This window comes from Myripristis murdjan, chromosome 4, assembly GCF_902150065.1.
Source record: "Myripristis murdjan chromosome 4, fMyrMur1.1, whole genome shotgun sequence".
Taxonomy (NCBI): domain Eukaryota; kingdom Metazoa; phylum Chordata; class Actinopteri; order Holocentriformes; family Holocentridae; genus Myripristis; species Myripristis murdjan.
Genome location: NC_043983.1, coordinates 30,792,308 through 30,816,789, shown reverse-complemented (window position 1 = coordinate 30,816,789; position 24,482 = coordinate 30,792,308). Strand labels below are relative to the sequence as shown.

General features: G+C 43.5%; 1 protein-coding gene across 7 annotated transcripts in view; it reads right to left on the bottom strand.

Moving 5' to 3' along the window:
* The window catches only part of nlgn1 (neuroligin 1), a 324,543-nt gene extending 301,252 nt beyond the window's left edge, over positions 1-23,291 (bottom strand). For 3 of the 7 annotated variants that reach the window (XM_030049462.1, XM_030049459.1, XM_030049463.1), the window contains exon 1: positions 22,901-23,291. In XM_030049462.1, coding sequence (XP_029905322.1) covers positions 22,901-23,090 — 190 coding nt within the window. In that variant the 5' untranslated portion in view covers positions 23,091-23,291. Of the gene's footprint in view, positions 1-4,351; positions 4,381-19,676; positions 19,712-21,955; positions 22,016-22,892 lie in introns of all 7 variants that reach the window. The other 4 variants (XM_030049461.1, XM_030049458.1, XM_030049460.1 and 1 more) reach the window with 4 other exon arrangements.
* Positions 23,292-24,482: the final 1,191 nt, after the last annotated feature.

The window sequence follows — 24,482 nt, the reverse complement described above, 5'->3', positions numbered from 1 at the left end:
TCCTCAAATGCGTCCTTTACATTTGTACACAAAGTGGTGCTTGAATATGAACTTTCAAAATGTTATTACCACTTTGGCCAGTCCTGTCCACATGAAACAGTACTTTTCTTCACGGCAAATTCTGGAAAACAGCTCTCCAGAGTGGACCTTATTTACGATGTGCACAGGAAAAATAAGACCAACTGATGAGACGTCACCGCCATCACTTTGCCTCTTTGCTCGCGCTCGTCGAGGAGACGCTGGCCCCACTGCGCGGCAACTTTCAATGACGCCTTTAAGTTCAACCTTTTGCATTTATTCGTCGCCTTCAGCGGGAACTCTGTTTCATAAATGACTCACCTCGTGTTTTTGTCCTTCCACTTTTCTGCAAACTTTTGGACACTACAGGGATATTGTGCTTGTACTTGAGTAGTAAATGGAATGCATTCTATAGCACTTTTCTGGTGACCACTCAAGGCACTTCACACACACACACACACACACACACACACACGGTGCCGAGGTGCCCATCAGGAGCGGTTAGGAGTTCAGCGTCTTGCTCAAGGACGCTTCAACACACTCTATGGAGGAGCCGGGGATCAAACCAGGAACCTTCTGTTTACCAGCCGACCTCCCATTTGTTTTCCAGTTTCCTTTTCAAAAAAATATCTGCATCCGTGTCGATGTGGCCCGAGCAGACTCGGCGATCCAAACCAATATTGATTTACGCAGCACGTCTCTTTCAGTCAAATGCAGGGCAGTGTGCTTTCCAGTTAAACAAAATGCAACATTAAAGAGGCCTACGACTGCAATCTACAGCCTGTGGAATAACTGCAGTGTTTGGCGCGGGGATGGGGGCGAGAAACACAGACCGCTTCTCGTGTCACCGTAACGCAAATTAAGAAGCGAATCTATCACATCCAAACGACTGATTTACTTTTACTTGACCGACTCTCACATCAAAATAATCTTCTACGGGTCTTTCTTTTTCCGGCCCGGCTGTGAAGAATTGAGATGTTATTTTCACCCAGCCAATTCTCCAGTGGGCTCTGTTGGTTCGTCACGCTCAAACCTCTCATACAAAAACGGTTTGAGACTGTCCTTTTTTTTTTTTTTTTTAAAGCTGACACACACTGCTCATTAGTATTCAACTCAATATGACTCATCGGCGGTGGCTGCCTATGTAACTATGCTTTATGCCGACCATACACTAGAAGACTTTGAAAACACTTTTAAAACGCCTGGCACCGTCTCCCATCTAAAGACAACGTGTCACAAGTCACTGACGGAGTTTTTAGTCACACACTGTGGATCTTGCAGGGTCACCGTACGCAAGACTACAGCCAGATTCCTTTTCAGATTATTTCCCCGTCCTGCTCCCGGTGGAAATTTACAAGAAGAAAAACTGTTGAACAATGAAACAGAATCAGCTTTTGTCCACCGCTGCCCTTGTGTGTGCAGTGGTTTGTTCCAGAAAAACCAGCCTACAAAGAAAAAGAGACGGCACCACAGGATGTGAACACTACCCCGGTTTGCTGCTTCCTGTGTGGTGCTGGAGAGAGCGCATCTAGTGGTTACTGACAATGTTCACGTCATAGAGACAGAGCGCGGCGCATCATACTCCAAAAACCACACCCACTAGTTTTGACTTCCATTGACTTCACATTGTGTGGAGTTGCCTCCTCGGCTTCCAGTGGTCATCACATGTGTGTGTCCTTTGAATTAAAGGCATGAATAGCAAAAAAACAAGCTCCTTTATTAATTAAAACTCTGTCTCAGTGATTGTGTACGGCACTGCTGGAACAGGTGAGGTCAGTTGACTAGTGGGTGATGACGTTCCTGCTGTTCTAACAAAATAAGCTTGTTTTTCACTATTCACACTAAACATACAGTTAGTTAGTTAGTTAATTTTATTGACAACAACATAAAATATTTGCATCCAAACATTAAAATATCAATTTTTTTTACACATATACAGTATACCATCAAAGCGCTCAGTGTCTTCTGTTGAATCCAGCTGCCAAATGTGAATCAAACTGATGGGTACCTTTAATGTGATAACTGTCCGAAGCCAAGGAGGCATATTCACACAATGCAAAGTTCATGGACAGAGATTCATTGTTTTGCCTGCTGGGGTGGGCGGGACTCAGTGGTGCTCTGTCTCTACTGAACTTTACTGTTTGCATGAGCCAAGAAGTAAAACTAAGGATAACATGTTTGATTTTATTGGAACGTCAAGATGAGAAAAAGTCTGACTTAAGACAGCTCGGACTGAGTTTTATGACCGCCGTACTCTAAATGACAAGAGTGTGCCACAACTCTAGCAAAACTCTCATAATTTTAACTTTTATTCCAACATTGGAAACATTTCTGCGACGGCGAAATTGCTTGAAAAGTCATTTGGTGTCGGCCTGGTGTTTGTTAAAGCCGTTTTTCATGTTGGGTTTTTGCTGATTTGGTCCTGTTTTGGTTGTTTTCACTGAAAAATTAGTTCAGTTTAATTTATCACTCTGCTTTGGCGACATGCGGTATGCCGTCGTGGTTCCGTGTCGAAAGTTTAAGCTGAAAGATGGAGAAAGAAACACAAAGAGAGACGTCGACGGGGCGCAGCAGCTTTTATTAATGCCGGAGCCTGTCCGTGGCTGAGCACCTTCACAGTGAATATGACTGCAGGGCTCTGAGTGATTTATGTAGTCGTGCAACTGCAAATTACATCTCATTACTTCTCATCGTGGCAATAAGCCGTTCTGTATTTGTTAGTGCAACACATAAATATTACAGACGAGACACTACGTACCAATTTGGGAAGGAATTAATGACCTTTCTTCTCCTCATGTGTGACTTAACAAGCAGGAGGTGGGAGAGGAGTGCAGATCTGAGGATAAAGAGTCCGTGTTCGCTTGAGGTAAAAGATCAAAGGTGCAAGCCTCCCAAATGAAGCATACTTGCATAGATTTGAAGTTCATTGATTTTTTTTCTTCCGTCTCTCAGGCATTATTCAAACAATGAGGAGCTCGCTGATTCCCCCAAGAGCCTGGCTGGGTGTTGTTGAACGTCCCCCAGTAAAACTAATCCAGTTTGAACAGAGCTTATTTATGCTGCGATGACACTAACGGAGGACGCATTGACGGCATTAGAGCTCATTGGAGTGCTCAGGTTTTATATGTGACAGCTTTATATGCAACGGGCACATGGGACACACAACTTCATTTGTGCTTAAGCATGTTCGCAGAAATGGATTTAACACGGCATCCGAATGCTTTTGTTCATAAATCACACCACCGGCATTTTTAAAGGGAAAATCCACCATGAAACACAGACTGTGTTAAAAAAAAAAAAAAAAAAGAAAGGAAAAAACTGCTATTTGAGATGTGCCTTGCTTTTCTAGGTCTATTTTAGTTTTTAACTGGATAACTGGTCGGGTTATTTTCCCGTCCAGCTGCCACCATGCGGTCTATTGGCACAAAAATGATCTAGAATGCAATAAAATGGTAGGAACCTGGAACATGCACAAAACAAGTCATTTGTTTGCTATTTATTTGCTAGCAGGAGATACGTGTGCTTTAAAGGAATAAATGGACACCAACAGGCATTGATTAGCAGCTGCTTAGTTGCAATTTCAATCTTGGCGCTCTGGCAGCCTCGCTAAACCAAACCCACGTGTGCATGCATTTCTTTCTTCAAAGTGAATGTATTTACTAGCACTATTGATAACAAATAAATGACTTTTTGTGCACTATTCTGTTTGCTACCTTTTTGATTTTATGTTCACTGCCTCATTGGGAACTTTTTTTTCTGCCCTTCTATGTGGATTCCTGGATTAAATAATTAAATAAACAAATAAATTGAAACTATTTGTGTTTTGTGTTTTGAGTGGTGGGTGTGGCTCTCTCTGTCAACATATAAAACCCCACAGCTGCATACAACTACATCTGTCACAACATTTTTGGAAATTAAGGAAATTAATCACTAAAGTAGAAAAATAGGCGAGGCCGGTTGAGGGAAAGTGGGCACAGACACACAAACACACAAATAAATTAATGAATAAATAACCTTCTGGAATGCTGTGGCCACCACATGATCAGGAATAGAGTTCACAAGATTTTTTTGGGGTTTCTTTGGGAGCTGTTAAAGGTTTAAATGGGTTCAAGAAACACATCATTAGTATCCCGATCAGTGGAATCGGCTGCAAGAGAATTAACGGGCTATGAGGATTGACACCGTTTGACAAAGCATATTTTTAGATAAACTAAACCATATTTAAACATCCACAAGAACAAGGATATTTTTTCTCATTTCTCACGTGCTTTCACAACTTTATTCTGCAGGCTCCCGCCTGTCAAGCATCGAGATTATTCAATAAATACAATACAATCAAACTCAGCAAACGTGTGGGTTTCACTGATCCAAGGGGCTGCGAGGTTCGTTTTACCTCCAAAAGACCTTGGAAATCCTGAAAATCAAGGGGATTGGAGTTGTGAGGTGACACAACAGCAGTGTACGCTGCAAATAAAGCGTGCACGCACAACTCATTAGCTTGCCTTTTATGCTGCTGTAATTCATATTAAATTGAATTTCGGAGCTGTCCTGCATGACAGCGGCGGAGAGCAGGGAGGTAAACTTAGGACTTAATAATTCATCGTTTCTTCACTCGCCCTGTCCTCTCCTTTCCCTGATAATTAGCCAAAAAAAAACACAAGTTACCTCCCTAACCCATTCCACACACACACACACCCCCACACACACACATCAATACTAATTAACCAGCTAGGAAAAGTTACCCCCCCCCCACCCATGTTTTTGCCAAGGCAAGGTGACACCTAGGTTTGTTCTGAGCACCCGTCATACACACCATCTGGCCCAGCCGAGCCTTTTCCATTTACTTTTCCATGTACACACTCACACTGAGTGATGTGAACGTGCACGGAAACAAAAAGTGGACCCTACTACATATGTATGAACACACACACAAACACACACACACACACACACACACACACACACACACACACTGTCAGTCCTGCCCTGTCACTGCTGTAGCTTGCCTACCTCTAAGCAGAAAGTAGCAGCAGGGAAACACACACACACACACACACACATCTGATTATCCCAACATTTTTAGGGTTTTTAAAGTTGGTTTAGATCGGCGCCATGTCTAAAGTATACCTGAACGTTTACTCAAAATATGATCAAAACTGCAAAATGGCCAAGTGGTACAGCCAAATGAACCAATAAAATAATCGCATGTCTCTTTGCAATGCACTACAACTGCTACAAGCCCTACAGAGAGGCAGGTAGCGATGCTGGGCCGCGTGGATCCATGGTTACGTTGGGCCGGGAGCCAGCAGTACAGCATGCAGCCTGCTCTACTCCTCCATACCCAATTTAACATCACAGCATAATTAAACAGACTTGGCAGCCCCCTAACAGCAGATTTCATACTCCCCTGCACTAGACTACAGCTCTGTGGGGGGGGGTGCATGTAAGGAAGACAGACATATAGAAGTGTGTATAAAGTACGGGAGCAGCACAGATGCACCGATAGAGAAAGATACACACACACACACACACACACACACACACTCTGTGGTCCGTCTGGGCTTCCATTCTGGTGGTGGAAATATCAAAGCAGAATCTTTTCTTCCTGTAAAGGTGTGTGTGTGTGTGTGTGTGTGTTTCTCTATGTATAGGTAACACAGTTTAATACAGGAGCAAGCCAGATGTGTTAGCCAGGTTTCTCATCCCAGAGTTTGATCTCACCAGTTTATTATATCTCCTGTATCTATATGGATAAAGTGGTGAGTGTAGCTCTGTTTTCCTCTCTCTCTTCATATTCTCTCATCTCTCCTCTGTTTCCTTGGCTGCACCAGTGCACACCCAGATCTGTGTTTGCTGCTGACAGCACGGACTTTTTCCTGACTTTCCTCGAGTTAATCTCAAGGAAACGTACACTTTCCGCCCAATTACCTCGTTGGGCCACTTAGGCGAGAACATCAGTAACTGTTTCACCTCTGTGTGCTCGCCACTTAGTGCACCTCAGTGCCTCTGAGATGATGCAAAGCTTGCCTGTGCCGCCCGCTAAACAAACCCTGTGTGCTAAATCGTTAGCACGCACCATGGTGAGGAAAAACGATTACCACCACGGAGGAGAAACTTTAACAAAACCTCGCCGTCAGGTGGACCAAAAAGTCCCTGGATCTTTTTAAGTGTGGAGATCAAAATTATCGCGTGCATGTTTATTAGCCGAAATAATAATCATTTCCTTATCCTCAGTTTCCACGTCATATAATTTGGCGACATCTTTGGTGCTGAAACGTCTTCGCTGTCAAATCACAACAAGGTGTCAAGAGCTGTGAGTCTTTTTTGGAGTGTCAGTGCCTGTAGGTGGCGGTCTTTTCTTTGTCTGCTCGGCCATGGTTGTTGCTATCACTGCCACTCTTATATTTACTCTTATAGAAGTAGAAACATAAAACTCTTTTCTTCCTGTGAACCAAATAACTGTTCACAACTTCCTTCAGATACCGAAGGAAACTTTTGCAAATTCAGAATATGTTCCCTTGTATTTCAGTCAATTTCCTTCATTTTAATCTTCACAGAAGTATTTTATTAATCCTAAAACTGGTGCTTCAGAACACAATGATTTATTTGCATATTGTGATAATACTATCAGCAGAAGTATGAAAAAAGAACCCCCACACCCCCCACGGCACATTTGAGACTTAACCATCGTACACTCAGAAACTTTTCAACCTCAACAAAGCAAACAAATTCAAAGTTAGATGGAAAATGAAATGCTGATGAAACCATCAAAGTGAACATTAATCCATTGTGTGGGTGTCTGTTTTTTTTTTTTTCTCTACTTGTACTAATTATTTTGTTATTGTGCCAAGCACTCTGCTAACTTTTCCGTGGATGTACCACCTGCTGACAGATGCTGAACTAAAAGTGCTGTGCAAGAGAAAGAGCGCAGTCGTTCATGGTCGGAGGTTACCAAGGGAAACGGGGGATCTTAGAACATGGAGGTGGTTGTTGTGATCGATGCGAGTTAATTTCATTATATCCTCCTCTGCACTGGCCTCATGTTAACTCTATCTGACTGCGGAGAAGTTTTGCACAACGCCAATTAAAATGCGTGAAGTCACCGCTCGCTGTTATGAAAACTTGTCTTTGTTTGAAGCCGTTTCATTTCCGTTTCATTTTCACCGCAGTGGGCTCTGTCTGCTGTCTGGTCTGCTGGTCTGTGTGTTACAGAGTGACAGCTACACAGCCAGCTCCCTGTAACGTGATGTAAATTTGACAAGATGACGGCAGGAGCAAATCTTCCCGTGCATGCTGCCCAGGTAAAGACTCGCTATAGGAAACAGCGGAGCCTATATCCCTTTCAAGCACAGTCATCAAACAGCCCGCTCCGAGCTGCTAGTCACAGGAGACAGCACCTGCCTGCAAAACATCTCCACCTGAACAAGTCATTTAGTGACATACTCTGTCTTTAAACTTGCTAAAAACTGCTAGTGGCATGGGATAATCCTGCTTGTTTCACATGGATAATCTCATGTTTCAGGAATTATTCTGGCAAATATGTTGAAACAAGGCAGAATCAGGTAAATCAGCCCATTAGTATCAAGAAAATGCAACTAAACTCAAGAAAAGTCAGCAAACAAGTTGATTAGCAGTTGAAAAACATAGGATCATTTCATCCCACTGTCGGATTTTGGGGAATTTGGGGACACTGCACTGTATAAGAGTCACTGAATATGTTTGTCGTATCTGTTTTTTGGGTGGCTGCACACGCGCAGCCGGCTGTACATAGAGGCCAGTGTTAGCTGTGCAGAGTGGAGGGCGGCTCATTTTGGTAAAACATTAGGTTGTAGCTGCACGTTTTAGTACCAGGGAGCTGGGAGGACAAAGTAGAAGAAGAAGAAATGACGCAGACATTTGCATGTGTGAAAGGGGCTTAAATGGCGTATTAAGATTTTTTGCGGGATTTGTTTATGACAGTGACAGTGACAACTTTTTGAAAGATTTTTTATGTGTGCAGTTTCATGTGTTAGCAATAACAAATTTAGCCATAATTAACTGTTCATTTTTTAGTTAAAAAAAAAAAAAAAAAAACTCTTTCTCCAGCTATCTCATTTTCTTGTCATTCCTCTTTTGTCTGATTTTTTTTTTTTTTTTTTTTTTAATCAGTGGATGCTTTTTTGGCATGGCACACATTCCATATGTGGCCACAGCAGGAAGCAGCAAAACAAGCTCCAATGACAGCTACACTGATCTAAACAAGGGCATGTTTACAGTATAACACAATGCTATAATTCATTCAGTCCCACTGCTGTTTCCTCTCTTTTCTCTTTCCTCTGCTGCATTATTGTCTGCAGTTAGTTTACAGCTGACTCTCCATCATCATTGAAGCAAATGGCTTCATGCATTACATAGTTGTACGGCTGTTTTGGAAAAGGTCCCCATAAATAATGACTAAGAGTGAAATGGAAACTACAGGAAAAGCTGTTACTTTTCACCGCTCCGTGTCTATCTGTGTTGTTCACAACGGGCTGTGTCTGAAATATGCATGAGGCAAAATGTGTCCCCTCCACGACTGCAGCGACGGAGCGCGAATGAAAAGACGGGGAAAAAATTATTCTTGTTAGATGAATCACAGAAATGGGGCAACATTATGACACTCATATCCCCGCTTCTTTGTATGGGAGCCGCTGCCATAATTTGGAACTACACTGCAAGGCACCGGCGGCGTCGCACTGGTTCAAATGTCCTTTAGTTACTATTCAGAAAAGGGGGAAAGAAAATAATAAAAAACACTTATTTAATTATTGTAATGCAAGACTCATGAATATTTACGAGCAGTTATCAATGCTGCCACCTTGAGCGTAGCTGCATGTGTATGTATGTGAGTGTGTGTGTGTGTGTGCATGTGTGTGTTAAAGTCACCAAAGGTACAACCTGCACAACAAGCCAAGGTCACACTGTTCTTTTTCCCTTTGTAAATGCGCTCGAGCAGCCAGCAAATAGGCAATTAAACCGGCAGGAACGTTTAAACTTGCATTTTAGGCATTCAGCAGAGGCTTTTTATCCAGAGTGACTTAAGCACTATTCAGGCTGGATGTGTTTTGCTGTAAAGGCCCCCTCAAGTCTTCTGTCCACGTTTAAGAGCAATATTCATACGGAATAAAGGGGCTGAAATAACCGCTGGTGGCCCTGATACAAGACATCATGTGCACGCTTAAGACTTTTCTGCACATGCTGGTTTGATTTTTGAAATAAGCCGCTGATAAGAAAACTCATAAAATTCAAGAGCGGAGATGCTGCACCTTCATTGTCTGTGACTCTGAGCCTCAGATGTACCGTAGGTTGCCGCACAAGCGATAAATCCCATGATATTACAAGATTTGGATCAATATTCCTCCCTTTCTATGATGTGGGCCCGGTGTTTGAAGGTTCAATGTCTTTGCTACAGCATCAATTAGACTATTTGAGGCCGTAGCCTGCATAAGTTACGACGCTCCACAGGCTGCATTAATGCATTACAGAGATGTCAGTTCAAACTGGAGTGCCATGATCAAATGAATGCTTGCTTGCTGAAAAACGAAATGTAATATGCATGGGATTTTTTTTTTTTAAATTAACTTTCCATATATGTAAAAATGAAAGAAATTGTAGATTTTAAAGGGTCGTGATAGAGCACAGGCTGTTAGTAATGACTAAAATAAAATCAGAATTCCTCTAGTAAAACTAATAATGAAATATTCAAGTATCATCCACATTATCTGCAGCTAATATATATGAGGGGTAGAAAGGGCAAAACTAAAATTGAAGATTTTTTTCTCCCTCTTGGATTTTAATTGTGTTATATGGTGGCATTAGAGAAAAGGTGACTGGCACCAAAATTTTAACACTGCATGCTCCTGGTAGCGTGACTGTACTCACTAAATTCCATGAAAATCTGCCCAGCTGTTTTCGACGTATCAAATTTGACCGATGGTGGCGCTAGAAGAAAAGCCACATGGTCAAGAATCAAGAAGTCAAAATAAGGAGAATCTTTTTTTGGCGAATGCACTCACCAAATTTCATTTTAATGCTCGAATTAGATTTTATGATATCTGATACAAGATGGTATTTTGGCCTGAGGGTGGTGCTACATCCAGTAAAGGTCACATGGTCAGCAAAATAAACAGGGTGCGTGCTGTAGGTAGCATGGTAGCACTCATACAAGAGGAATCTTCTTTGGAGGAGGGCACTCACCCAATTTCGTGCTCATCCACTCATTTGATTTAGTCACAAGGTCACTAAAGGAGAGAGGCTTCATCCTCTGGGGAGCATGAATGTGCTCCCCAAATGTCATGGCAACCCAACGAATACATTTCAAGATATGCTGCCTTTGAGTAAAGCGTTGAAAGGAGAGACAGACCAGCATGGTTATCCTAGTAACCTAAGTCAAGGAAAGTAGTAAACTCCTTCATTTTGTAGAGGAAAGATTAAAGCTTTGTCTGGGACAGATAGTTTGAATTATGCATCGGTCAAGCTGCTGTGCTTAAGGTCTATGAGACGGTTCCTGAGGCTTATCATCCGGTTAAGGAATGATTTGTTGAACTACTTTAATCGCTGGTGCACTGCTTCGGATGCGGAAACCTTCGATGATTTGTGTGATCTCATTGTCTTGGAACAGTTCAAAAACGCAGTTCCCAGCCGTATTGACTGGGGAAACGTCCGTTTAGCATGGATTTTCCTCTGCAGATATTACAATTTAAAAAACGGCCTGACTCAGTTGAAAACCGTTTTGCAGCAGGTTCCTGTTCTGCAGCACATGCAAGACAAAGTCACATCACGACACAAAATAAAAACAATACAAAACAAACAAACAAAGCATAACAGGACAGAGTGAGTACGATGCTTTACTAGGACATTAGAATTATTCATGTACAGTTTAAAGTAAACTGGGCAGCTTCCAGTCAGAGATATGTTTTAACTACTGGGAGGCTTCTGTGTTAAAGCACGCTGTGTGAGCTGAGCTAACCCTTACTGGCTAAAGAGGTGTTAAAAAGAAAATGCTTCCCATCTTATTCAAAGTGAAGAGAAATGACTTATTCAAAACAGTTCTGCCATTAACCTTAAGAATGTGCACATTGATATGAAGTGCATGCCAATAGGGAATGCATTAAGTGAAATTATCTGAAAGCACTGGCAGCCTCACAACCTGACTAATTGATTTCATTTCTGTGGAGATGGACTGGAGGCAGTCTTCATAATAAGTGAAGAGCTAAATGACAGCCCACACATGCCTATTATCAACCTTCAGAGAGAGCCAATCAAATGAGCTGGCACATAAATCACAATCTGGGAACTTTTTTTTTTTTTTTTTTTTTTTTTTTTCAAGGGAAATCTCAATCTGGCTCTGTTCTCTGTTCTATAGCGTGATATTTTGCCAACTCATAATCTCTATTAATGACCACATAATAATTGAGTCTACTTCGACTTTCAGTTTAATCCCCCCTCCCCCTAATGTTCTATAAATAGGTTTCTTTGCTTCAGGGTTTGGTTTACTCCCCTCAGTGTTGGGAAAGCAGCTCTGACTCGATACACCTGATCCTGGCCGCTTTACAATATACTGTTTAATTTGACAGTGTAGAAGTCGGGTTTTAATTTCATATGGGGTCTTTGAAGGTCAATACTGTTATACTTTGATTTAAGCTGCCAAGAAGCGATTATTTTACCAGATAAAATGATAAACTTTTACTGTGTCCCCCAGGATTTCATTCATGGAGGGGCAGAAAAACTTGAGAGTCGTAAAACGTAGACCTTAGGACATTAAAAATCTCAATTTAAAACCAGGATAATAGTAGTAAAAAGAAAGCATATTTATGTATGCTCGTGTGAAATCTGATCAAAATGAGTCGAGTCAGGTGAATTGCTGCTGCCTGCAGACAGTACTTTCCACCTCTACAACAAACACGTCATCCACACTGTTCATCTGTGGCTATCAGATGTGGACAAAACCAGCTGGTGGATGATTATTGGACTCCTTAATCTGCATAGACACTGGGTTTTGGAAAAGTTAGTGTCATCTATTAACTCGTACTGTACAAGTAATGGTCTGCTATGTAAAGTCAAAGGTCACGATTTATGTGCTCACACTGTAGATCCGGAAATAGAAGTCTGGACAGTAAGGCGTGTCAGCCGATTGGCGTGGACCGCTCTGGTTATCGGCAACTGTCAGTAAAAATTTGTTTGGTGAAACTCCCCAGGCGGGTAGAATTTTGTTTACTAAAAAGGCTGAAAAGTGCAGCCATCTTGGTCTGTTTGCCTCTTTGCGCAGGCACAGAGAGAAAAAAGACTCTCATTTGGGGAGAATTGACTCATGGCTCGATTTCAATTGTGCAACAGCCTGACGACAGCCGACCAAACTTCCTGACATGTCAGAAACTCATTTGGTCTAGAGTTCTCAAATTCTGCCCGAACCCGACCCTACCCGACCCAACCCGACATTTTCGGGTAGGGTCGGGCCTAAAATGTATGTGAATTGGTCGGGTAGGGTCGGGCTTCGGGTTCTGGTTCTGTGGGGGGGAAGCAGCAGAAGATGTGCAGGGATATTAGTGCCTGCCAAGCGGGTTAAGATTTACAACACATCCAGGTTTTTAATAATTAGTCAGTAAACTCGGCATTGTCTGACACAGGCTGGAAAACGTGCACTTTTATTTACAGTTAAAAACATTTCGCCGTGTGTTTCAGCTTCTGTTAAACTAACGGAGCTGCAGCGGCTTCCGGTCTGAGCTTTCAAAATAAAACCTTTGTTACGGTGCGCTTCTCATTATTATTAACAAACAAAGTTGGGGCTTGTAAATTACGGGAGATTCCAGGGAGAAAAGACAAAACGGGAGGGCGGCAGGAGATGAGTCTAAAATACGGGAGAAACCTGGGAAAAACGGGAGTGTTGGCAGCTATGGCCAGATACTGCGACAAATACCCCCCACAATCTGACTTGTTTCCTTCACTGTAAAATCAGGAGATTAGCGGGAAAATTACTGACCAGGAGCATCGCGGGAGATAGGGTTAAAAATCGGGAGAGTTGGCAAGTATGGTACTCGAATTTGAGCCACCGGCGCTGCTAAATAATTCGAATTTGGCGATCTTTTTTTTCCCCTCTCCTTTCTTTTTTTTTTTCGGGCTTCATCGGGCTGTCGGGCCTAAAGTTCGGCTAATTAGTAGGTAGGGTAGGGCCTCGGGCTGGCCCAGTAGGGCCCGGTTAGGGTAGGGTCTTACTTTTCAGGCCCGATGAGAACTCTAATTTGGTTGCTCGGAAATGGTAGATCGGTCCTCTCTCTCTGCTGTATCTTGCACGGCAAACAATGCGCGATGAAGCTGAAATGCTCAAATATCGGATCCGAAACGGGTTCAAATCATGCCGTGTACGCCCAGCTTTAGTCTAACTCTACTAGACGTTGTCCCTCTCAGCACCAGTTGACTAACAGGGCTCTTTTCTTGGCTCAGCTCTTGGGATTTAAAGGGAAAACGGTTCTGTGAGTACATTTTTAGATCGAGTTTGTCCCTGTTGCTATCTGGTGTGTCTTCCTCGTCTTGTCTGTCTCTCTCAGGTTATGATTATCGCCCTCAGCCAGACAGCCTGTTTTTCTTCCAAATGAATTCCAGCATGATGACAACCACCTCGGTGAAAGGCTCATCCAATTCAGCACACTTAGCCCTAACAAGCGGCATCTAGGGGTGTCTTTCATCTTCATCATCCCAGCAGTAATCTGTGCTGCTTTCAACAGAGGCTGGAAATGGTGCCGGATGCACACTGGAAAACAACATTAAAAAAAAAAAAAAAAAACATCTGCGACTTGGTGGTCACAGGCAAATCAGGACAAGTGTCTTGGTGCACATGTTGGATTTGTCAGGTGTTGTATTGTATGAGAGATGTCTGTGTAGATGTGCATGTGTGTGTGTGTGTGTGTGTGTGTGTGTGTGTGTGTGTGTGTGTGTGTGTTGATTCACACCTCAGCACCAGGTTGGAACTTTCTTCAGTTTTTATTATGTTTCCTTAATTAATGTCAGTTTGCTTGTTGAGTATGCTAAATTATCCATGATCAAACACTCTTTCTCTCTCTCTCTCTCTCTCTCTCTCTCTCTCTCTCTCTCACACACACACACACACCCACACACACACACACAGACACACAGGAAACCAGAGTAGACGCCTCATATCTTCATATCAGACACACAACAGTTTGATCTCTATCTCTTCTGCAGCTTCTCTCTCCCATTATTTCTTTTTCTTTCCGCTGATGTTGTCATCCTGTAAACTGCTTCATGTCTTCTTGTCTCGTACACACCTGCCTCCAATTTCCCTCTCTCTTTTTCTCTCTTTGGGATGACAGCTTGAGATGCATGTTTGTGTGTGTGTGTGTGTGTGTGTGTCTGCAAATGTGTGTATGTTCATGTCTTTGCATTCAGAATTTCACATACAAATTTGAGTCGAGTCGAGCCTAAAGTGCAGAGTCACGTCAAATATCTGCCGAAAGTATTTCAGCTCGTCTGCGTGCCTGGGTGTGTATGAATGAGTGTGTTTCTGTGCAGCTAGACAGGTTTTCTTGTTGTGTGTGTGTGTGTGTGTGTGTGTGTGTGCAGCTAAATAGGATTTCCTCAGTGTGTGGAATCTGAAGGTGAGCTCATCCAGGTGAAACATTGACTCAACCTCAACAGGCCTTCATGTTCTACATCACACACATACACACACACTCACTCACACACACACACACACACACACACACACACACACACACACACACACACACACACATACACAAAGTTTGTATTACTATACTTGTGAGGAGCCACTGCTGATTCGTTCACCCCAAGGCTGATTCTAATTCTAACCTTACTGTGAAGCCACAAAAGGTAACCTTATCAAGAAAACATCTGATATGCTGAATATTAACACACATACAAACATTGTTTTGATTATGAATTTTATCTTTGTGATTAACAGATTCAAATGCTGTAATGAAATGCAAATTTGCATTTGGTATGGTAAGTGCAGGGCTAAATTTAGACGGGCTGCTGAAAACCATGTATGTGATATGAAAGTGAAGTATCATTTAAAAATCTGCTGATTGACCCCCAGGCTCCTTTCCTGCCAGTTATGATCACTTGATGAGGGGAAAAACTATATTTATTTTACATTTTATATTCTATCTCATATTCTACTTCCGGGTGAAACACTCCAGACAAATAGAGATCAAGCCATTTCCCCTCCGGGATCAATAAACTATTTCTGATTTCTGATTCTGATATCGCAGATGGCATGTTGCTCCAAGACTTATGATCTGGAAACTTAGTTTTACTTTCTGATTTTAGTTTCCCCTATTACAGACATGTCAACCAATCAATCAACAATCAGAAGCACATTTTATGAATAGAAAACTGCATACTACAAATACTGGTATGAATACTGGGCTGATACAAGCTAAAACAAGGTATTATATCAAGAAATTCCCCAAAATAAAATCCAATACCCAACGCCACATGCGATATGCAGTAAGCTTCAGCAAAGCAACTTTAGTTTTCTGCTTGTTTTCCCACCAAGGAGGAAATTAGATCTTTATAACTGTGCATTTGCATTTCTTTTTACATAGATCTGTCTCTGATAAGTGCTGGTTACTGGCAGATACTTGGAGATTAGGACTCTGAATTGATTTTGGCTACGGAGAAGTGACACTGGTGCATCTCTACTTTTGGTGACAGATTAAAAACAAACAAAGTAGCTTTCACAAAACAACGACAGCGACAACAACAACAAAAAAAAATCTGGCAAGCCCAAGCCTGGCCCGGGCCAAACGTGCTCTCTCTCACTCTCTCTCTCTCTAGCTCTCTCTCTCTTTAAGTGCAGTTCAAAATCAACAGAAGGTCCATCGGGGCGGCCTGAAAATGAGAAGTCCACCGCGTGCCCAGCAGCCAGCACCGACAGCCAGCCAAGCTTTGACACAAAGCCCTGTCAAACCAAACTTAAAATTCCCCTGCGCACATACACATACACACACACACATACACACCTAAATGCACAACCAAATGCATGTACACGTGCGCCCACACAGCACACATGCGCACTGTGAAAGACACACAAGCGCACGCACACACCGGCTCACAGTAAAGAAGACACACAAGTGCACAGAAGTTATGAGTCGAGCAGACAGAGTCTCTCAAGGGACACCCAAACAGAAGAAGGGCCACGTCTATTCCTGCCTCGTCTCGTCTCTACTGTGTGTGTGTGTCTGTGTTATTGTGTGTCTCTGCATGTCTATGTGTGCAACACCTCCCACCGGATCCTCCTTCAACCATTACAAAACTGGGACAAAGCCTCGGGAATAAGACAGAAGGAGAGACGCGAAAGAGAAAGGGACAAAGAGAGAGAAAAATGGGAGGGAAAGGTGAGCAGGGCAGGACAGATAGAGAGACACAGACAGGCACAAGGGAAAAGGCCAATCTGTGCAAAGGGAGATCGAGAAGGACGGTAAGAAAGAGACACACAGACGGAGAGAGAGAGAGAGAGAGCGAGAGAACAAAGAGCCGGGGAGAAAGGAAGTTACAGGGGAAAAAAGGAGTTTTCACTATTCACCTCCTGTGAAGCTGCCTGCATCTTCACTCCATTTAGATCTACAATGGAGCCTCTATTCTAAACCCCTCTGGAGTAAAGAGACTGCAAAAAAAAAAGTAAAAGAAAAAGAAAAAAATCAGAATAATGCAACATGTTGAAATACCGCCGGAACTAAATGTATTTGAGATATTAAACAGAGTGTACACGCGCTGGGAAATGCCCTAGTTTGCAGTCTAAATGTCCTAGTTTGGGGTTTAAAAGCCCAATGCTTAAATCCAACATACAGTAAACATAAAGGAAGCCCCAACCCACCACAGACAGCGGCAATATGGGGCTTTATTTTCCAATCTTAGAAGGACTGACAGCAGTGGAGGGTGAACAGTAAATTCCATGAAACACACCAACAGTCTCAATTATGTACGGATGGGAAAGCTGTAAAGACCCGGTCCTCATGGATATAGCATGCTCATGGATGTGTGTGTTTGCTCTCGGGGCTTTTCGTCAGCCGTCGTCGAGGCCGGAGACGTTTTCAGCCGCTCAGTGGCCCCCGTTTTCAGCGCGCCTGAATTTCGCCACGAGCTCCTAAGCTGTCATGTGTGATGTGGGGTTTGTGCATTTCAGAATCGCAGCAAGAAAACTGGAAAGTGCATAAATAAAGAGCCGGGCTCACATGCAACACTGCGCTGTACACACACCCAATAAATGTAACGGGAAATGCAACATGAATGTTAAGGGAAATAAGCCACACTCGGGTAATCTTACACCGTTTCATTTCTCTTGTGATGAAACCCTGTTGTTTTTTTCATACAGAACGACTGTCCACAACCTACTCATGCAAGTGGAGAAATGTAGAGGAATCTCACTTTTCTTGGATGAATTTCTTGCAGTACTGTATGACTGTTGAGTGTCGGTGCAAAATGGCAGCTCTAGATTGAAGCCCTTGCTTTTCTTTATTTTTTTTAAGGGACTGACCCCTAAAAGTTGTAGCTTCCTTGGTCCTTTTTTTGCTCTCCACTTCAATACACGCAACATCAATCAGTCGCTTTTACCTAAAACATGGAGATCCACATGAGCAATCAGAGGTTTGCAGCATTTTCAGATGAGATCTTGCATTTGGTCATGTGTATCTGTCTGCAGCTAATCTCACATACTACTGGGCATATGAGCGTAATATTTTTGTGCATGGTTATGACTGTATGATCAAGGATCTCTCCTGGTTGTGGTGATTGAAAACCATGGAAAAACCTGTTTTATTCTCCGACTGAGTGCTAACTCCTCAGCTGGTGAGGGGGAGATCTCCCCTCCGAGATCTGCACTCTGCTTAGTGTACTCTTCAAGTTGCCTCTTTTTCTCCGTCAAGCATGTCACACTTACTTTTGCTATTTATGACTGCCCAGTTAACTGTCATCTCTGAGTTTCTGCTGCATTTTATCTCAATTTTATGTCCGAATTGTAAATGTATTCACGCTGCAGCGGCGAGAGAGAGCACCAACAGCAGCGCCGCTCCCTCTGATCTCATTAGAGAGACCACTGTCTCTCGCCATGCGATAACTTAATGACCGCACTCCAACCCAGAGACGGCAAAAAGCTACTTTCAACCATAGAAAGCGTCTTTGAACCACCATGGTGCAGGACGGTGAAATAGTCCTTAGGAAGACAAAGAAATCAATCCCACAGCAATTAGACTGGTCTCAATCCCACAGCAATTAGACTGGTCCCTGCGTCTCTCTCTCTTCCACTATCTCTCCATTGTATAGCTTTTTGTCCCCAGGTCTCAGTTTGTTTAGCTCTCTCTCACTCTATTATGTCCCTTTGTATGCCTCTTCTCTCTCTGCTTCATCACTGTCCATCTCTGACGCTCCCTCAGAGCTTTGTCTCCCATCATCTCTCTTTGTTCTTCACTGCCTGTCGCAAAACATAGCTCTCATGTAGACATAAGAAGAAAAAAAAAAGACGCTCCTTTGACGTTACGAGCGTCAGTCTTGAGGGTCTAAAAATGATTTCGATGTCGGTGAATTGGAAGTGAATTGACTGGAGTCCTGAGAGCAGCCACAGAAATCGGTTCTACTTCTAAAAAGGAATGCTCCCTGAAAGGATGTGCAAAAAAAAAATATTGTAGTTGGCTGAAGAACCCCCTGAATGCCTTGACTACAGATCTACCACAACGCTGTACTTACAAAACACCACAGAACTCATTAAATATCCACCAATCACATACACTGACATGCGCACACACACACACAAAACATACATACTTACAGGGACACAGGCTCCCAGCACTTTAGAGACACATTTGTGCTTTTACCTATTTATTACATATTTATTATTACAATTGCACCATATTGTTGTTTATTTATCATGCCACAGTGTTATTGTATTGTGTGTCCTGTCTGTATCTGGTGTGCCTTGTATGTGTCTGTTCTTTTGCCGCCGTGACACTTGAATTTCCCCTCTGGGGGATTATTAAAGTCCTATTCAAATTCAAAAAATACACTACAACTGACCAAAGATAACTCCCAAATGCTCTACGATTGACAAATGGTCCCATAAAACACAGACAGGTGACTCCAGAATTGACTTCCCAATCTGTATAACAGGACTAAAGATAATGTTACTCACATCCGAGCACAATCTAAAAGGCAATGAAACCAAACTCAATCAGGACCTCAATCAGGCAGGAGCTCCTTTGGCTCCACAACTGTCTGAATTTTAAGTCCAAGATTCATCAAGGACCCTATAAATGATCCATGCTGACTTGAAACCATCATGCAGATTGTGCAAATACTGAGGCAGTGCATATAGAAACTGCAAACATCTTGTTGCTCCAAACGCCGTCTTGATACAGTAGCACTTAAAAGAAGAAGGTTTACTGTGGCTATAAAGGGATGCACCTGGTGACAAAACAGGCAAGAAGCAATGTTCGGATACACGGAGGCACATGTTGCTCAGTTTGCACTGATGTGAACCAAGAAAATATTCTCTCTGCAGGAAGGATGGATGGAATTTGTCAGAGCAGGCAGTGTGTTTTTCGGCTTATGGATCGTCCAGTTTATGTCCGTATAGCTTTGTCTTCCTGCTAGATGACCCAGCGTAACACACAGCATGGTTTTCTGCTGCTGCACGCCGGACATGCTGTATGTTCTGAGATGCCCTTAGCCACACTGCTGTTGTGCTGAACTAATATTTCCACACTTGTGGCTCGCATGTGAGCTTGAATAAGCCCTGCCATTTTTCTCTGACTGGGTGGTGTTTGGTTACAAAAGGAAAAATGAAAAAGTCTGCAGATTTTCACATTTTCACAATGACATTTTCACATTAGTGTTTGCCCAAAACATCAGTACAGTGATTTTTTTTTTTTTTTGTGAGGAGCATGTACACAGTGCCCTCACTCTTTTGAGCACATCCTCTAATTGCATGGGTTTGGTTACAGGGTAATTTTGGCCAACTTTAAACCCTGTAGTGTCAAAATCCAAAGAAAAAGGCCATCGCTATGATGCTGTAATCAGTTCGTTGTAATGTTGTTTGGCACTGCGTTATGACACTAGCCAAAAAAAAAAAAAAAAAAAAAAAAATAGCTGTACCTCCTGACCCTGTCTGCACGCTTTATATTTATGTTTTAATTATGCATGATTCACTGTATGGAGGAGCAAGCTGAATGCATAAACAGCAATCTATACCTAATAAAGTGAACACAGAGTGTATATAAAGTTGAAAGTTGCTCCCAGTACTTCAATAGAATAAATTAGTTCCTGGTCATTGCACAGCCACTGCGTATTAAATTGAAAACAGAGAAATAAAGCAAGTTTGTTCCACTGCATAACAACATCCTGCAAGGCAACAGCTTCCTCATTTTGCTCATTTTGTGGGGAAATGATACATCGTTTTGTAGATCTAACAGACTGTAGATCTCGTCGCATAAAATGAGAAAATCCACAAGAGAGCGTCTTGGTCTTGGTGCTTGATTTCCCATGCTGAGCGACAAATATGCAGGCTTCTATAATCTCCCACTATAAATGCCTCTTCTATACTGCATTTAGGCATGTATATATGGCATATGCATATATATCCCTGTTGAATATTTTGTTGAACATGTTTGGTGTCTTTGTCAGCACAGTCAGCGAGTCTGAGAGGAGAGAAGAGGGAGGACAGTAGAGAAGAGAGGGAAAGGAAAGGAAAGAGAGGAGAAGGGAAGGAAAGGAGAAGTGTAGATAAGAGTGTAGTAGGAAGAGAAGGGATGTACACTAAGTGATAATCCAGCCTGCTGCCAAGGCAATGACATTAACACCCATGCCTTATCAAGGGCACTGTCAGCATCTCACATACACCGACATAAAACACACACACACACAGGGAAAAAATGAGAGACAGGAAGAAAGAGAGGAAGAGTGAGGGAGAGAGAGATAGAGAGAGAGAGGAGAGAGGAAGGCATTATCTTGATTAAACAGTGGTTGATATAGTAGACCGAGCCAACCTGAACACAGATCTGCTTTCTTTTAATAGAGATTACACACTCAAGGTCCAGTCTGTGCTCATCTTGTTTAACACTGCTTACAACTACAGCACTGTGTCAGTGTGTGTGTGTGTGTGTGTGTGTGTGTGTGTCCCTGTCTCATCTCAAACACTGCTATCTGCTCGCACATTAACCACCATTACTCTGACCCGTGGCCCTCCCTGGCAGCCTATCAAATCTCTCTTGCTCCCAATCTTGCCAACCAATGAGAGCGCTGATAACACACAGCCAAACCAGGACGTGCAGAATAACACTGCCTTACCATCATCCTGCCATCACAAGGTCCACAAATTATACGGCGGGACAATCCAGTGAACATTTAGTTATGTCCGTCTGCAGGGTATCCACAGGTCCCCAAAACGTCTGGATAAATATTTCAATAAACTGTCCCGTTTCAAGGCACAGTATTAAAACTGTGTTAAAAACAGTTAATAGAGGTCTTTGTGAACTCTTAAATGACTACTTGAGCAGGGTTAGTGGTGCAATATGTGTCGTATCTGCTTTACTAAACACAGTTGGACCTCATGTCCCTGACCAATTAATTTCCCAGGGCCCTTTTTTCTAATGCTGTTCATTTACAGTTTCTGAACTTTCATCAGCTCTATTTAATAGGAAATGAGCCAGTTTTGCCACTTTTTGTTTTTCAAATGGGCCTTAAATCCAAATCCAATAACACCAAAATTTTTCTTTCTGAAACCTGCAGATACCCCGAGTCTCAACCTGAATAATTTATAGACCTTGATCCCACGATTCCTGCACTGTGCCACACAGCTCTTCTCTGGGTTCTTCTGATTTCTTCCCTGTTTCAGTTGGTTTCTCTCTCTTTTTTTGTGGCGTTGTATAGGTTGCGTTCAGATCATACATACCTCCTTGTCTACATATTTTCTTGCCGGGTTTCCTGGCACATTCCTTGGATATTCTTTTGACTGAAAAATGAATAGAAGACTAAAGAATAACATGGAGCTTCTGGACGCGCAACCCACACGGGAGCTAGCATGCACACACGCACACACACACACACACTCACACTCAAACACACGTTGACACACGCACACCTGCACACACACAAAGCTGACTGACTGAGGGAAGAGGAGAAGTGAAATATAAAGAGAGACAGAGGGAAAGACAGACTCATACCGGCTCAATCAGCACAGTATTCAGTCGGCCAGCCAGTCAGTCAGTCAGCCAAATCAATCGGCAGTGATTACCACAATGACTGTCTTGTTTAATGAACTTGAGTCACTGTGGCAGAGCACAATGGGTTATGATGAGCTATAGACATCGGGAAGGAAGGGGGAGGGAGTCAGCGCGGGAGAGCAAATAAGGTGAGAAGGAAAAGGAGGAGGAGGAAAAGATCAAAATGACAGAAGTGGAAAGGAAGAGAGACAAAATCAAAGAGAAGAGGAGGAGGTGAGAAAGAGAGGACGAGGGATGCAGCGACAGAAGGATGAAAAAAAAAAAAGCGGTAAATTGGCCTGAATGGGTGACACACAATCACTCGAGCACACACACACACACACACGCTCTCACGTCTGCACACCGCTCTCGTTCTGCCCAGCCAAGCTCACACTCGTGTACGATAAGCAGTGGCATGCACAGTAAACATGCACAAGGTCATGCTTTCCCTCTATTGACAGACAGACAGACAGACGGACAGACAGGGACAGAGACAGAGAAAACACTCTCACATAGATAAAACACAACCCGACTACAGACTCCTCTCTCTACCAGGAGGTTGTGGGTTTGATTCCCTCCGCCCCCACCCTAGCCCCCATACCCTTCCACCCCGCTTGCCCTGCAGGCTAACTCACCATCCTCGGTGGGGACGTAGATGTTGAGATAGAGGCAGTCCTCGCTCTGGTCCTGCACGTACGTCGACACCACGTCGATGCTGTTGGTGAACCACACCGGCAGCATCACGTCCGGCAGGCGGCCCTCCACAATGGTCTGAGGGCACACCGGGGCGAAGTGCGTGGCGTTGCGGACCTCCGGCCACGACATCGGCGGCTCGGGCGGCTGGAAGCGGAGCTTGCCCACGGGCGGGGCGGCGTACGGGACGCCCAGAAACTGCACGACGGGACCCAGGATCTCGTTATTGAGCTCCTTCTTCACACCGCGCAGCTTGCCGTAGACGGTGGTGACCACCGGGTCGTTCTCGTCCAATTTCTCCGCCGACACGGTGCCGGGAGACGCCTGCAGAAGCAGCAGCAGAAGCAACAAGCCCGCCCATATTAGGGAGGACATCGACCGGCTGGCACCTGAGGGCCCTTCGAACCCAATATCTCCCATCACCCGACGCTCTCTTTTGGCAGTCTGAAGTAGCCGACACCCAGTCCTCACATGGGGCCTCGGCTGGGCCATAGCTGCTACTCCCGTTTTCAACTCCAAATGAGCTTTTTTTGCTGCACCCTTCAATTCCTTTATTCCTTCCTTAATTCCGTTCCTGTGTTTATATTCCTTGTTGTGCGTCCTTCACCTACGCCACACACACGCAGTCACACAAGCAGTCACAAACGCACAGTCAAACTAAAAAAAAAAAAAGACACATTCACACACAGACGTAGGCGGGCGGGTAGCTCCGTATCGCTGGAGGGGGAAGAGGAGGGATGGGGGGGAGTGGGGCGCCGTGAGCGGTCGCTAACAACAACGATCCTTGTGATCTTTAAAATCCAGGCAGGACAAACCGTCCAATCGAAATCTCGCAGCCATCAGGCTCCTCCGGCTCGGCAAAGGGAAACCTCAGCGGCGCGACGCTCCCTATCAACCTTTCACCTCACAAAGGCACATCCAGCAGCCACCGCGACGAGGAGGACGACAGTGATGGCATCGTCATTAAGCGCCGCTGCTCAGCAGGTAGACGAGCCAATCAGCGATGAGGGTTTCCATCATTTTACTGGGCGGGTGAGCAGGAGAGCCATAAACAGCAGCAGAAGCACGGAGAAGCAGGGTCCTCAGGGTAGGAGCGGTGAAACTGGTTCGGCTTTTGGTCCAGTGCTTCCAATTCGGACCGGGTCCAGGGTCTGTCTCCTGCAACACATCAAATATCAACAGTTGTTATCATTATGAGAAATAATAATTGCATTCTCGGTTCAATAACCTTTATTTTCACAGGGTGACAAACAATCTGCCTCCTACAGCACAGAGAAAGATCAACAATTGGTAATTATAGTGACAAGCTAGCAATTGTGCTTCCGATTTAATGGCCTCCATTTGCAGAGCGTCACATTGTCTCCTGCTAGGCATAAAAATATAAATTAATACTGATGGAAGTAGGCTAAAATGTTGAGCTTTCAATTAAATAACTTTTATTTACAAAGGCTGCATAAACTCAGGGTATGGACTGAATCATAAATGTGTCAAATAATGTAAAAAAAAAAAAAAAGAAAAGAAAAA